The 16,252-nt window shown below is 37.0% G+C and overlaps 1 protein-coding gene across 1 annotated transcript in view; it reads right to left on the bottom strand.

Annotated features, from left to right (window-relative positions):
- LOC139131995 (C-Jun-amino-terminal kinase-interacting protein 4-like) overlaps window positions 1-16,252 on the bottom strand; it is a 49,013-nt gene that overhangs the window by 9,671 nt on the left and 23,090 nt on the right. The window contains 14 exon segments of the mRNA XM_070698349.1: window positions 227-398; window positions 990-1,138; window positions 1,629-1,696; window positions 2,031-2,111; window positions 2,624-2,798; window positions 4,761-4,970; window positions 5,598-5,765; window positions 6,169-6,346; window positions 7,539-7,706; window positions 8,765-8,830; window positions 8,832-8,991; window positions 9,505-9,678; window positions 14,697-14,930; window positions 15,583-15,735. Coding sequence (XP_070554450.1) covers window positions 227-398; window positions 990-1,138; window positions 1,629-1,696; window positions 2,031-2,111; window positions 2,624-2,798; window positions 4,761-4,970; window positions 5,598-5,765; window positions 6,169-6,346; window positions 7,539-7,706; window positions 8,765-8,830; window positions 8,832-8,991; window positions 9,505-9,678; window positions 14,697-14,930; window positions 15,583-15,735 — 2,156 coding nt within the window.

Consider the following 16,252-nt stretch of genomic DNA (forward strand, 5'->3'; position numbering starts at 1 on the left):
GATAATACTGCACTGACAAAGTCCACTGAAAAGTACTGATTCCAAAACATATCTTCTGGTACCCTGGTACATTGTATTTACAATATTGCATAATTACACAGATATCTATCCTTTCCACTCTGAATTTATAAACATTGTGCATATACATGTACACTCATTTACAAAACAGTTCAGTTAAAAAGGCTGACCTTTGTGTTCATACATTTACTGGTATGTTTCTACTTACCTAGCATTTTACTGACATAAGGTTCAATATCCACATCTTGAAGATGTTGGTAAGTATGTGCATGATAAAGCCTCAATGTACTGTCAAGTCGTATCGAGACCCAGACACCATCTCCAACCCAGGCTAACTGTCGTACCTGACTCTCTTTTCTTGGATGAGCATCAAATGATTTCTGAGGAAAAATGAATTATTTGTCAGTTTTGGATGTTGTTTTGAGAACATGACAAAATTACATTAAATTGTAAATGCAGGAAACACATAAAATGATGTCTACGTAAGATATTAGAAATGTTTCTTGACTTCTGTTGAAACTAAACTCAACTGTTAATCAGAGTATTTCCATTTCTTTACTCATAGTCTGTGCCAGCTTACCACTTTCATATATAGTTCATAAATCTATGGTATTTATTTCTACAAATTGAAGAGCAAGTATTTTCATTTCTTTACTCATAGTCTGTGCCAGCTTACCACTTTCATATAGTTCATAAATCTATGGTATTTATTTCTACAAACTGAAGTGTCAAGTATTTTCATTTCTTTACTCATAGTCTGTGCCAGCTTACCATTTTTATACAGTTCATAAATCTATGGTATTTATTTCTACAAATTGAAGTGGCATTTTTTTGGATTAACCCTTTACACCCTGACCCCCTGGTACCCTATGACATCCTGCAGACATTTTTGTCCGAACCGGGTTCAAAGGGTCAATAATGCAAGATTTACTGCGACAGAGTTGAAATTGGAAAGAACGTTCTAAACTGACCTCTATTTTCATAGTCTGCGGTTGAATGACATGAATTTTGTTTCTATATCCACACCAGACCTTGTCACCTACAACCACCATGCAGCGTATAGAATGATGAGGTCTGCCAAGGTCTAATAGGTGATAGTTACGCAGGTCCCACTGGCCGTCTGTTGATCAAAAACAAAATTGACAAATATCAATATCTTTCTGACTAACACAATCACAGATGTATTAAAACAAAGTCTTACATGAATCATATGATCACTAAATGTGGATTATATTTCATACTAAGCCTATTTCCATTCATATAAACATGTATACTTCAAGCTAAACTTTCAGAATTCAATGACTTACAGATTAATGCACAAGGGACTTCATTAAACAAACACTTTGCATCTTGCTTTCTTGCAAGATTTCCAATAAACAGGAAGTTTCAAGGATAGCCGGATATTAAAACTTCACAGTAAATTGTCATGATATGTCATGATAAATTTACTGGTAGAGATAAAAGTGGAGAGAAGTCAATTCTTGTACACGTTTGAATACATTACTTGCTGTGGTCAAGATTCTGCATGAAAGTATTTTAATATTTTGCAATTATTCAGGATAAGTGGACATTAAAAATCAACATAAGATACACAGTCTCATAATGTTTACCTTCTGCACGGTGGAAAATAGCAATATTACCATCAGCTAAGGCAACCAGCACACGACCTTTGACATGACTGCAAGACAATAACAGGTACGCCCCATGAAGTCATAAACTCAGGTGATAATTGGAGTGTTCAAAGAAGTAAGTCTTATAAAAATGACTCGGTATCTCTCTTATTGTCTCTGTAACATATTGAACACATTCTGACTGACCTTTCTTCCACACAATATTTTATGACATGATTAGTCTGTAGCTAGAAGGATGAATGCAAGAAATGTGAATTACCATCACTTAATCAGGGAAAAACAAAGTTCTTTATGTTCAATTTAACACAATTTGTATAACCAAATGCACATGTGTGTATTTTTGGTAAAGTTGGAAAGAAAAGTAAAGTAATGTTTACTTACACAATGGCCAAGATGGAGTCTTTCAGTTTAATGGAATGGAGGCATCGTTTCCACTGCGCAACTGCAGAATGCACGTATAAACTGCAATAGATTTGTATAATAGCAACTTTGCTGTAATACTTGCACATAAATTATCATCCTGTCGCAGCTTTAAACATGCATTGCTTAATTACTCTAATAAAAGATACTCAATACTGGAGATTTCTGATGATAGGTTAATATGGCTTTGTACAAGGAAGTGACAAAACATTAACTATAATTAATAGCATGGAGGTTAAGATGTACACTGGCTGCAGTATTGAAGGGTATAAATTAGAAAGGTACAGTATACCTAGAGAATAGTTGGTGGTGAACTGTTTTGATGGTAAGTTTGAAATCTGAACCACTAGACTGCGCAGTACAATTCAGGAGTGATATTCTACAGCAGTTCTTGTGATCAATGTATCCTGTTAATAAACCAACACTGATTGTCAGAATGTATCAGTTCCTTTGGTAATTTGTTAAAGAACAGTTTTTTGCTGGTATGTTCAATCATACAGCATTTATTTACTGTCTCTACATACATGATAGGATGTGTGTATGACAATACTTACCATCCATTCTGAGCACCTAGCCACATTGTTGGAAGGACACTGCTCATTTTCTCAACTTCAACATACATGAAGTCATTTTCTGTTGGTAACGCTGAAACACCATCCTTGTGTAAATCACCGGAAGTCTCACGCTGCTTTCCAAATGTTGCACCCAGGGGATCTGAAAAACCGCTGCCTGGATTATGGAATTCATGAACGGAAGGAACAAAAAAGACAGAACACACATGGAAGTATGGATTCATGACAAACACACAAGCAAGACATGGACATGTGCATTGGATTCTATGGTGTGGTCACTGTGCTATGACGTCAGACAAGAACTGCAACAAGATTTCTATCTAGCTGCTTCTAATTTAGGAAATGTAGTGCATTTGGAAAAACCTTGCCTACTTCTCCCTGTATTAGTGAGAGAACATTCACTTAGTATATGGTAGTTGATTACAGAGACAATGCCTAACAGATAATAGTTCAACATACATTTCAGATTAGGAAGGCATTTATTGTTAGATCAAAGTCAGATTTTAGTTGTTTTGACTTTACTAAGAGAATTTGACAAGCATTTCTACAGGATGCATATAACTGACACAAAAGGCAAAATTGGCCACATTTACGTGTAACAACAAACAAGTTAACATGGAGAGGTCAAATTTTTTATAAATGTTGACTGTATAATGATTGATTCTTGTCTTGCACAATGGTGAGGACAATGTGTCTGATTAAAGCCATTACAGTTGACATGATCACTGTTGAAAATGGAAATTCTGTATCATGCTGGGATATCATCGCCATGATTTCCATAATTCTCTCAGCACATCCCAATGACAGGTATGACTTTTCACATTTCTCAATGAAAATGTTCATGACTTACAATGAAATGGTATCATATCAGACTGATAAAGCATGCTGACAATACATTGCTGGAAAGGTGGAGATTTAAATATCAACAAACACATGTTCAGTGAAATGAATTTACAGTTTATTACATTTGATTTTTACTCACTTCTGTTTTCTGACACAAAATCTTTCATAAAATTACCTTGCATACTCCATATCCTGTCTTAGATTTGCATGTGGCTATTGGAGGATGTGTTGAACAGATTAACCATGGAAATCACTGAGACATTTTGAAATCACAGTGACACTTGACACTGGGAAAGGGATACAGGGAGATGACTTACAGGGCATACAGTGTATCCTGGGTTGAGATTAGGAGACATGTACTGTACCATGCTGACAGATTGGGACAATAGATTGAAGGATGGGAACTGGGTGACACAGGAAGTGCAAAGCTGTATACAATGGGTATGATGGAAGAGACTTTTGCATTTGACGGGTGCTAGTGTCCAGGGATGTGGTTTTGAAGGGTGCTGGGGTCAAGGGTTGTGGGTTTCATGGGTGCTAGTGTTCAGGGTAGTCGGTTTAAAGAGTGCTTGTGTCCAGGGTTGTGGGTTTGAAGGGTGCTGGTGTCCAGGGTTGTGGGTTTGAAGGGTGCTGGTGTCCAGGGTTGGGGGTTTCAAGAGTGCAAGTGTCCAGGGTTGTGGATTTGAAGGGTGCTGGTGTCCGGGGTAGTGGGTTTAAGGGTGCTTGTGTCCAGGTTGTGGGTTTGAAGGGTGCTGGTGTCCAGGGTTGTGGATTTGAAGGGTGCTAGTGTCCAGGGATGGGGGTTTGAGGGTACTAGTGTCCATGGTGGGTTTAATAAAGGGTGCTGGTGTCCTGGGTTGTGGGTTGAAGGGTGCTGGTGTCCTGGGTTGTGGGTTTGAAGGGTGCTGTGGTGTCCAGGGTTGTGGTTTTGAAGGGTGATAGTGTCCAGGGTTGTGGGTTTGAAGAGTGCTAGTGTCCGGGGTAATGGGTTTGAAGGGTGCTGGTGTCCAGCATTGCGGGTTTGAAGGCTGCTGGTGTCCAGGATTGTGGTTTTGAAGGGTGCTAGTATCCAAGGTAGTGGGTTTGAAGGGTTTAGGTTTAAAGGGTGTCAGAATTATTAGCCAAGGAAAGTGCTGAAAGTGTAAGTAGGGAAGACTAAAGGGAACACAAAACTTAAGGAACTGAGCAAAGATTGGAAATGGGTAGAGGTGTGTTAGATTGTAGGATAAAGGAGTTGTACAACATCTCCTGTTTGAGGGGATGATTGGTTGTATACCTTGCTCCCGTGTTTCCCCACTATCTTCTCCGGTGATACTCTCCTCATTAATCATACCTTCCATACCTATTGTATCCTGTGACGGAGGAGCTGTGGCAGCTTCTGTTAATGCCTCCATAGCATCACTGACGGATGCTACTTTGGTTCCAGCAATGTTGGCTGCACTGACATCTGCTTTGTAATCTCCTTTGTTCGGTGATGGTAGATCTCCTGTGAACATCATGCAAGAATAACTGCTGGTGTTGGACTTATAAATGCCTTGCCTGCATTGTGAAACCATAGAAGCCTCTCACTACAGACTTTTATTGAGAATGGTATTCAGAAAAGAATCTGTCCAATAACAACAATTGAAGCTGTCAATGGAGGACAGGAGATCACCACACAATCAATCATAACAGTGGGTGTAGAAAAATGGCAACTATAAGTGGGAGCTCAAACTTCAAAGTTTTACTGATATATATTCACTATGATGACTTGACAGGCCTAAACACCTGTACGCTGCAGTCATGAAGGCTGTCACCATGAAGAAGGCAACCAGTGAGTTGCCGAAATAACTTTTGAAGTTTGAGGTATAAATTGCTACTTATTAATGTTCTGACAATTTTCATAGTTCAATATTATGGATTAAGGATTGAACTATAGATATGGCAAAGAGTTTAATGCCTTCTTAAATATACAAAAAAATCTTTGAAAAGAACTCTGAGAAAGCATCAACATCTTCACTCAAATCATGAGGGAGAATTTTTTGTTACACATACAGTACCATGCCCTCCTTCACCAGTGCAAGAGTCCCGTGTGAGTACAACCACCCTCCTCTTTTCAAATTATGCCCCTCACCTTTGTCTGAAGACACTGGTGATGCAGTTCTTGGTGTGGCATCAGAACTTGTAGCTGATGCAGCTACCACAGTAATGTGACCTAAACCACTCTCATTAACTGCACTGTCTTCTGTGTTTTCTAAGTTGAGTATGTCATCACCAGCAGGATAGTCACTCTCTGTAGCCCCTGTGAATGTGTTAACTTTGACCTAGTCAAGTGCTCATCACCCATAAACACCCATGCAAGATTTATCAATAGAAATTCTTGAAGTATTTGTCAATATGTATGTTCAATTAGTTAATGAACGTCATGGCTTCTTTTCGTAAACTAAGTAAGTTATTGACACAAAATGTCTGTTTTCTCAGCACAAAGTTATTCAAAGACAGGTCATTTTTTCTTGAAGATTGTTAGAAAGCTGTCAACAGATATTTATTGTTTTATATCAGATTTTCTAAAAGAGAGTAAAGATAATTATCTGTTTGATTTTGTGTTAAAACTACAATCAGTTACACAGCCTATCAATAACTCTGAGGTGATATTGTTGCATGCATCAAGACAAAAAGAATCATAAAGGAAGAGTTGTCATTACCTGGTACACTGGCAATACAAAGTACATGTGAATTGCATGCTGGGAAGGAGTCTAACACATTCTGAGGTTGGTTGGCATCAATGACAGTAACTTTACTGGTAGAATGTGTACTTGTACAAATCCAGGCAAGAGATGATAAATTCTGTTTAGACAGTCCTTCTTGTTCTTTCTGGTGGTCCTGTGAACACATCAATATCATAGACACGAACAGGGATGAAATGAAGTCTGTGTACAGATCCTCTTTTGTTCAACAAACAAATGATCACTTTTAATGTCAAGTTACTCAACTTAGCATACAAAATTGAGGTATAACAAAATATCACTGTGACAGACACCTCTGTATCAAACCATATCACATCAGTGAAAATATTCATATTTATGAATGTCTGGGTTGAAAAGTCAGAAAACATTGTGTTTGCCTATGGTTTTAATGAGTTTCCAAATGAACAAATTTTACACAGGACATGTTCTATAGGTTTTGATTCAATCTACTTAACAGGGATGGCCATACTTGGCAGCACTTCGAGGAAATTTGAACTGCTATACAGTGTTTTCTCCTGACTGCAAAATTGTGTAAATTGTGCATTTCAAGCCATTGTCTGCCTCGAAAAAGTTACTGACAGCATGGAAAATCACGCACGAAATACTGCAAGTAAAAATGTCCCTATGATGGTGACCCAAGCACATAGTGTAGTGATCTGTGAATTTGCTGTTGTTTCTTGTCATGATACTCCCTTGGAAAAGACAAAATATTGCCTGTCATCCAGCTTTAGTGACATTCATAATGTGGAGTGTACTAATCAAAAAGAATAGCCAAAGGTAGTTACAGTTTAATCTCCATGGATACTAGTGCAATTTTATGTTCATGTTTTGAAAGCAGTAAAGTTGAAAGCAGAACTTGAAACACTGTATCAATGACGGAATAATTGAAAATTCCAGCTTCAGCATTGTGTGGGCACACTGCGGTGATGATCAACCTCAATCACAATGAAATGCATACTAGTATTTTCATGGATTTAAAACACCTATAATTCAGACCAAATCGTGTCCAAGGGAACAAATACGTCAAATTTTGAATGGGGGAAACCTGTGGGTGATAAATAGACAGAAGATGGAGAGCAGCAGAGCATATCACAAGTTGAAAACATGATATTGATGATAGGGGTGCTGTATGCAACACAGACGACACAACTGAACTGGCTGACGATTGTAATGATATTGGGGAAGCACTTCCTAGGAAAGCAAAATCAACATCAACATTGCCTCCTAAAATGTTGAGTCTACCCCCTTAAATTTTGTTGAATGGAACACAAACTGCCGCTTTCAATGAACTTGCAGAGAAAACACTGGCTGTACATATTCCTTCTTACCTTGATTTCTTTTTCTAATTTTTCCAGATCACCCTGTGGTTTGCTGTTGTCTTTCTCGGTACTTTCATCTTTTTCTTCAGTATCAGAGTAAAAGACACTTGCACCGACAATAGAGCCACCGTCTCTTGTTTTTCCTCCAGTCAAGTTTACTCCAGCAGCACACCAAATCTACAGTCACAACATCAATTGACAGAACAAAGCTGTGTCAATTTCTCCCATCAAATAATACAGAATTCTCTGTAAAAAACCCTAGTCTATCAAGTACTGATATAGGATTATAAAATTCTCCTGTCAAACAAGTATGGGATTCTCTCTTGAATTCTCCCATTCAACTATTCTGATAGACAATGTATCCCTTGATTCACAAACCCTTTAAATGTAGGGTGTTGGAGAATTTTTTGCATCAGCCTTGCATTGATAGTGTAAAATTCTCTTGTATCAAGGAGGTCTCTTCTGACTCAGTGGCATGTCTAGTTAGCTTGGAGGGCACACTGTAGACTTACAAGAGCTGTTGAGAAATTTGCAGCCATGAAAGAAAAGATGACATTTTGAAACAGCGCCCTCTAGAGCTGTACGTGGATTAGTGAGGGGAGTACACACCCCCACTGTGGGCGTAAATGCAAAATGCAAAAGTACACTGCACCTCAGAGGCAGGTATTAGGACTCTAAATTTTTTATTTTGAAGCAAATGAAGTAAATCAAATTTTCAAAGTCTTGTCTTTGTCAAAATCAAACATTCAGTTTTTCCCCACGGCATTAATATAAGGAGAGTGGTCATTTTGAATTTCAAGTATCACCAAAATTGAGGTTCTCAAATTCCAAAATTTGCAGAGCCTGGTGACCCTTCACATTTAATTCTTGATTTTAAAGAGAATGGTATCGAGGTTTCCTTCATAAAATTTGGGCAAAAGTTTAAATCTTTCAGTTTTTAGGCACATACTATGTGAAAATGATGATATGATAAAGGAGTATATCCGTCAGTCAAGGATACCTAAAAATCCTGTCTCAGAGTTCTAAAATATGCTGAATTATATCTATTTTATTGTGTTTGCCTTTCAATATCCATCTGTACTTGAATGTCAATGATTTTGTCTCATTACACATTGCAAGGTTTGATGGCTGGATAGAATGGGTCATCTTATCTGTGCAACCTCGACAGTCAGACAAATGAGTCATTTTGTTATGGGGACCTTTTGTCAATATTATTTGTGAGACTCATAGCTTACCTTCATTCCAGGTTCTTGTTCCAGTAGAGGTCTACAATAGACTGGTACAGGGACCCACCAGACTCTTACTACTGTCTGTCTGTGTCACGTTTGGTTTGCTAACACTGCTTGGTACTTTAGCTGGTAAACTCCATCCATAGGCTTGTACACGTCCATCGTCTTTCTTAACATGTGCCTTCACTTTGCGATACTGTTCCCGTTTGTCTTTCATCCTCTGAGCGCTCTCGCTGTCAAAAATATTGAATATCATATGATGTTCCTCTATCTCAACATCAGTTTTTCATACAATGGTACACATGAAGTTGAATTTGTGCAGTGAAATAGACAGTATAAATGATCACTCAACAATGAAGAAAGACAGCTGTAGGAAGGAAAAATCAACGTATTATCTGACATGGGAAAAACACAACATGCCGCACTTGCTACATGTAGTCCTTGATACATTTCCTCTTTGCTTTGACAACATCAAATCTTTTGCAGTGGTCACTTTTTATTCCTCCAAAGATTTGACAAACTGTTGTAAATTTAAGAGAGGCCAAACTGTACAAATTTGAGTTTAGCATATTAACTGTCTAATCACCTTCAAGTACTGCACACAGTTTATTGCAAAGGATGCAGGCTAAAAACTCTTTACAATTTTCACTCTACGTAATTTTTGCACGCTTTCTGCAAACAATCACTTCCTGAGATATGTGACACCGCCCTACAGTTTAATCATATGTTGTGCGTCTTTCACTTACCCATCGGCTTCCAGGAATTCAAAGGCTTTGCTTTTGTCACCAAGTGATTGAATTGCACCACTGCGTTTCTTTGAAGCTGGAGTCACATGAGATGTTGGTGCATTGTATTTCACATTCACCGGTGGATATGGTTTCTTGCTTGGAGCGTTGGATGAACTGAATAGGTTGCTGAAACTGTCACCAACAGAAATCAAATCAAATTCATTCAATACTGTTTTGTATGATTTTCTCTCTTATAACATTATTTCACCATGTCTTGATTACTGGTATTAAAATATTTCTAAACCTAATTTTTCAAGTAATTAGGTTTACAGTAATAGTAATTTTGTTTTCATTGTTTTGTTGTGCCGCACCTTTGAAATTCGACATTCCCTTTCTAAGTATAAACCAATGGTCAACATATAACCAAGAGCTCTCTGATGTCATAAACCCAATGCACTTTGAACTTTGCCAGAATCAAATGAGTCCTAAAACAGCTGGGGAACAATTCACTGTGTTACTTGACGGGTTTTTGTCTTCCAAACCCGAGCTGGTGGACAATGAAAAGAGTTCGTATTATCGAAGCCATGAACCAAAGACTTTGACTGAAGCCAAAAGAAAGAAAAATGCATTGCGAAGAAAGGCATATGGTACGGATGGCACGGAAGAAGACAGAAAAGCTTTTCGCGAAGCGGTCAAGATCGTAAGTTACCTCAAGAAACAGAACAGGGCAAATAATATTGATAAGTCGACGATTCACCAAGAAAACCTCTATAGAAATAACTTTTTAGCTTTTGCAAAAAAAATGTACCGCTGGTGATTTGACAACTGTACCAACAAAACCGACATTTACAAAACAGGAAGCTAATGTATTTTATCCATCAAAATATGCTAATGAAGCTGTCATTAATTTGACACAACTATCTTGGTTCCCCTGGATACCAACAACACAAAATACGTCATTTGATCTAAGTCCTGTTAGACCAAAAGATATTAAGCACATTTTGAAATCAAAGAAATCTAAATCGGCGCCAGGTGATGATGGAATTCTTTATGGGCTTCTTAAAAAGCTACCAACTACTCATCGATTTCTAGCAACTATGTTCACAAAACAGCTCCATTATGGTGATCCACCAGAATCATGGTCTCAATGCCGTATTTCATTGCTTTATAAAGGTGGTGATTCTCATGACCCGTCTAACTTTCGAATGATAGCTCTTACATCTTGTATTGGTAAATTGTATCATCAGATACTAACGAACAGATCACTAAACTACCTTTTAATGAACAATCTCATTGACAATACAACACAGAAAGCTTTTCTACCTGGTATCAGTGGTTGCATTGAACATTCTCGATGCTTAACAGAAATTGTTGCTGATGCTAGACATAAAAAGAGAACAGTTCATGTAACATTCTTTGATTTAGCCGATGCATTTGGTTCAGTTAGTCATCAGTTAATCAAACACACTCTTGAGAGGAATGGATTCCCGCCAGCTGTTGTACAATATGTTGATAGATTATACAGTAGACTTTCCTGGTTATGTTCAAGGTCCAGGTTGGAAGTCTGACCACTTTGCATTTAGAAAGGGCACGTTTCAAGGTGATCCATTTTCACCTGTTCTTTTCATTCTCGTGTTCAATCCAATAATACAGTATCTCAAACAATTTGAAAAATCCCATGGTTATGTTCTTAATGATCAAAAAATCATAACCCTTCCATACGCCGATGACTTCATTTTAGTAACAAATAACAAGCGTAAGCATCAGAAATTGATGGATGAGGTTCAGAGGATTACGAAAACAATGAATCTACATTTGAAGCCATCTAAATGTAAGACCCTTTCAATTTGCAGTGGTCAGGCTAAAGCTGTGCCATATTATATTGACGATAGTCAAGTAGCTCTGGTTAAAGACGCTCCCGAAAAATTTCTTGGTTCATGGATTACTTATTCAGGTACATCACAAGCGGACTTTGACTTTGTGTTTTCAAATATTGATTCTTCATGAGTAAGACACGAATAAAAGTTGCATGCTTATTCATGGTATATGCTTTCTTCAATTAGGTTTATGTTAACTGTACATGATCTGACAAAATCACAAAGAAGCTTTCTAGATAGTATTACAACTAAATATATCAAAAAATGGTTAAATATTCCTTCTCATGGTGCCACTTCGGCAATTATTTACAGTCAACAGGGGCTTGCCATTCGCTCATCTCCCAGGTGTACAGTGAATGTCATGCACATACTGTAGCACACTGTCATATCAGGACAGATGACCGGGTTATGGCAGCCATGAATGCCACAATAGCACGGGAGGAATCTTATAGTAGGAAATCATATGGCAACATTGAAGCTGCTGCCATAGCACAGATGCTGTTAATGCAGCAACAGGTAGTAAGTGGGACCATGTGAAGGAAAACATCAAACAAATTGTTACAAGAAAATATCAGTGTCATTGGATGGATAAAATAAAATCTCTGGTTGTTCAGGGAAAATTCCTGGCGCTTCTTGCAGAAGAAAAGTCAGACATTATATGGAGAAGCATTATCTATAACATGCCAAAAAAAATCCTCAGCTTCGCAGTCAGAGCAGCTATTGACTGTCTTCCAACGTTCAATAATCTACATAGATGGGGTAAGAAAATTTCCTCAAAGTGTAAACTTTGCGGTAATACCCAAACCCTTCATCATGTTCTGAATGGCTGCAAAATCATGCTTGAACAGAATAGATACACGTGGCGACATAATAATATTCTGAATTATATTTTTGAAATTTGTGCTTCATCAGTTATGGACACATTATCTATTAACGCCGATTTACAAGGTCATACAAAGGTACCATCCCCCACAATGTTTTACGTACACCTGACCGTCCTGATCTGGTTATTCTTTTCAGTAATGTAAAAAGAATGATCATTTTTGAACTGACAGTACCATTTGAATTTAATATCGAGAGACGTCATAATGACAAATGCATGAAATATTCCCATCTTGTTAACTCTTTACAAGCTCAAGGTTATTCGACTGACTCATTTGTTTTGAAGTCGGGTCGAGAGGACAAATAACGACAGACAATAAACTCAGACTTCTACAACTTCTTAAGGCACTGAAATTAAGTAAACAGCATAAAACAGTGATACGTGATATCAGTAAACTATGCCTTATCTCAAGCTATTGCCTATTTCATGCCAAAGATGAACCATCATGGTGTGAGGCTTCAATATTGTCTTCTTCCAAAAGTGCAACTACTAAATAGCATTGTATATGTACATTTACCAACCAATCTATATGTTCATCTGTATTACACAGACAGTACCATTTGAATTTAATATCGAGAGACGTCATAATGACAAATGCATGAAATATTCCCATCTTGTTAACTCTTTACAAGCTCAAGGTTATTCGACTGAACTCATTTGTTTTGAAGTCGGGTCGAGAGGACAAATAACGACAGACAATAAACTCAGACTTCTACAACTTCTTAAGGCACTGAAATTAAGTAAACAGCATAAAACAGTGATACGTGATATCAGTAAACTATGCCTTATCTCAAGCTATTGCCTATTTCATGCCAAAGATGAACCATCATGGTGTGAGGCTTCAATATTGTCTTCTTCCAAAAGTGCAACTACTAAATAGCATTGTATATGTACATTTACCAACCAATCTATATGTTCATCTGTATTACACAGATTTGCTTATGTTTTGCGCAGGTTTTTCCTTGTCAAATGTTTTATTGCTTGTTTTTTTTTGGCAAGATGTTATACGTCATGTTCTTCATTGTTATTGTATTGTTTTGTTTGCCCTGCCTCTTGCCAGTTCGAGGAACATTTTGCCTTTCTCATATTCGGCTGAGGACCTGGGTTTTATTGTGTATCTTCTTTTTATTGATTATGAAATAAAAAGTGATTTATATACACAGTACAGTGATAGTAGGACTGACTTTTGACCTCTGCATTAGGACATTGATATGAAGTTTCACTACACATTTTACTTTCAAATCCTCATTTTCACATGAGTTCAATGAAACTACACACTGTGAATACACTCATGTTTTGAAACATGATCTTGTGTGTGAGTTAAAAGTGGCACTGTGGCAATATTAAGGATACAGTCTAACTGAAACATGACCTCTGATTTTTGACAGAATACAACAGGCAAAGATTTGTAGACTCACGATATCCTTCAGTTCTTTGCTGATCTACAGCTCAAATGGACTTGTTTAGAAATTGAGGACAAAATATCCATGGTATTGTTTTTGCGAAAACTGAAAATTTTACTTTTTAGTTTGTACAAAAACAAAGGTGGCCATTTTGAATTCACACATAAAATTTTTCCTATTGAAATATTTGAGAACTATTGACTTCCTTTTATTATTAATTAACAATGACTATTTTAATATTTCCTTGTGGCGAAGTTTTCAACTCTCACTTGTAACATAGATGCTGAATGTGTCTTTGTAAGTAGATTTCTTTATAATTGTCAATTTCTCTGAAACCACAGCACCATGAAATTTAATTCACAACCACAACACCTATCTTTCTCTATATTTATACCATCAAGGTCAAATGCAATACAATGGACAAAGAAAGCACAAATTGCCTGGCTTGGTGACTTGGCTTGGTGACAGCAATCATCAATTTCACAGGCCTTGGCTGGAATATTTGCTTCATGGCTTGTATACTACAGTTTGAAATACATAGCCAACAACAGTGACATGTATATCATAGAAGGTTGTTTGGGCTTTGTTTAATTAGAATCTTGTTTGTAGCTGGTCCAAGGATCAACAGATGTTAAATAAATTTGTTCACAGTTTCTCACAGTTTGTTAAGGTGCTGTAGTCTAGGAAACTGACAATTTCAAGGTCTGCGTTGACTTTCAAACAACTAACTTAAACTGACCTTCTCCAAGGTTACTAAGATCAAACATTTATTGCTAAATCACTACGGAAACATAATATATCTTTGCTGTAGCTTTCGACACATGATCTTTATGTACAATTTCACATCATCCTGATAACTGTACCCCTTAGAAGATATCCTGTTAATTAAAACCTGTTTATTCAGAATATAAGTTCCTGTACAGTTTTATCTTGTGTGCAAGGCTGCTATGAGATTAGTATGATAACTGGTGAAGACATTGTCACTTCTGATAATAACTTCCCAACAGTAATCGAACCATAACTAATATAGCTGTAAATGAAACTCACAATTTCCAAATGGATGATTTGTTTTTCTTGGTTTCCAATGATGGATGCTCCCTTGATGCTCGGATCATTTCCGTCCACCTCACTGCTTCTTGCAATTCCATTAATCTCTCTTTGTACTGGTTACGTTCCATGAGAACTCTAGCCATTTCAACACGTGTGAAACGTTTTCTCTGTGCCATTGGAACATCATCATCCTCTTCTACCATTTTGATTTTCTCATTCTCTTCCTTTGCTCTGAAAATCAAAATTAAAAATTGAAATAAAATAGATTCATAGTTAAAAAATTCACCTTCAGCTCTATTTTAATCGAACTGCTTTGACAAATTGTGGTAATTTTTAGAACCAAAACTGAAATACTACAAGATAGGTAGTATGTACCATTTAAACTGTTACACAATAGCCATATACTACTGTTACAAAATATCCATATAGTACGGTTGCAAATCTTCAATAAATATATTACTTTATTCTACTTATGACAGGCATAAAATCAACAAGTTGCTTTCAAGATGACACTTTTTGTTGACGTCACAATTTCACCTAATACATTATGTTGTGCAAAGTTTGCTTTCGTCTATTGTGATCTGGGAGGGGGTACATTATTGCCATTATTTTATAGTTTTGGCAATGCCAGTGAATTTGTAGATCTGGAAAACATCTGGGGCCACAATGCTGGATAATCAGATACACTATCAGTAATAATCTAGGGGGATGATGTCACAAAATTAACTGATATTGATAAAGTTATAATACAATACACAATATACTAAGAAACATCCATGTTCAAAATGGAAATACATAGGATAGCTGTTGACAAACATGTAGTAATTCACGATTGCACAGCAAATGAATGGGAAGTCTACAGTAAGGATAACTTTGTACTTACTTCTTCAATTCTTCCTCCAATTCAGTGATTCTCAAGTTCAACCTGCCCTTGACAGTTTGCAGTGAACCAATTTCTTCTTTCATGATGTCCATTTCACCAGAGAGCTCATCAACTTTGGCTATAAGGTCATCTTTCACGATGTTCAATGCATGTCTGGTGATATAATTCATCAAATATTTCAGTATCTTGCATAGATTTTTGGTGTCGTGAAAAGACATAGCCATTTTATTCATGGTGCATTGTCATCACTTAAATTATTGCTAAATTACTGAGATACAAGAAAATTTCTAGAAAATTGTGTTTAACGCTGAATTTAAATGTGTTGACCACTGCTGGCTAATGCACAGGCGACCCAATAGGTTCTGAGTTTTTCACACTGTTTTCTCTATCATTTTCTCTTCTTTCTTCATGCTCTGAATGATCGGAATAAATAAAATAAATGGTTTATATAACCTAACCTAGCCTCTGTGACTCTTTATTTATTTTACACTCCATTACAAGGACGTATATCTCTCATACACACATGCTGTAATTAATTAGTCAACACAACTAATTATGTTAATCCGTGGACTTATCAGGGATTTTACGGGTTGGTCAACATCGCGAAAGATAGGAATGGTTACTAAAACGGGAAGGTAAGAAGCTCTCCTGAAATGTGTCCAGAAATTAC

The sequence above is a fragment of the Ptychodera flava genome, chromosome 4 (genome assembly GCF_041260155.1).
Source record: "Ptychodera flava strain L36383 chromosome 4, AS_Pfla_20210202, whole genome shotgun sequence".
Classification (NCBI taxonomy): domain Eukaryota; kingdom Metazoa; phylum Hemichordata; class Enteropneusta; family Ptychoderidae; genus Ptychodera; species Ptychodera flava.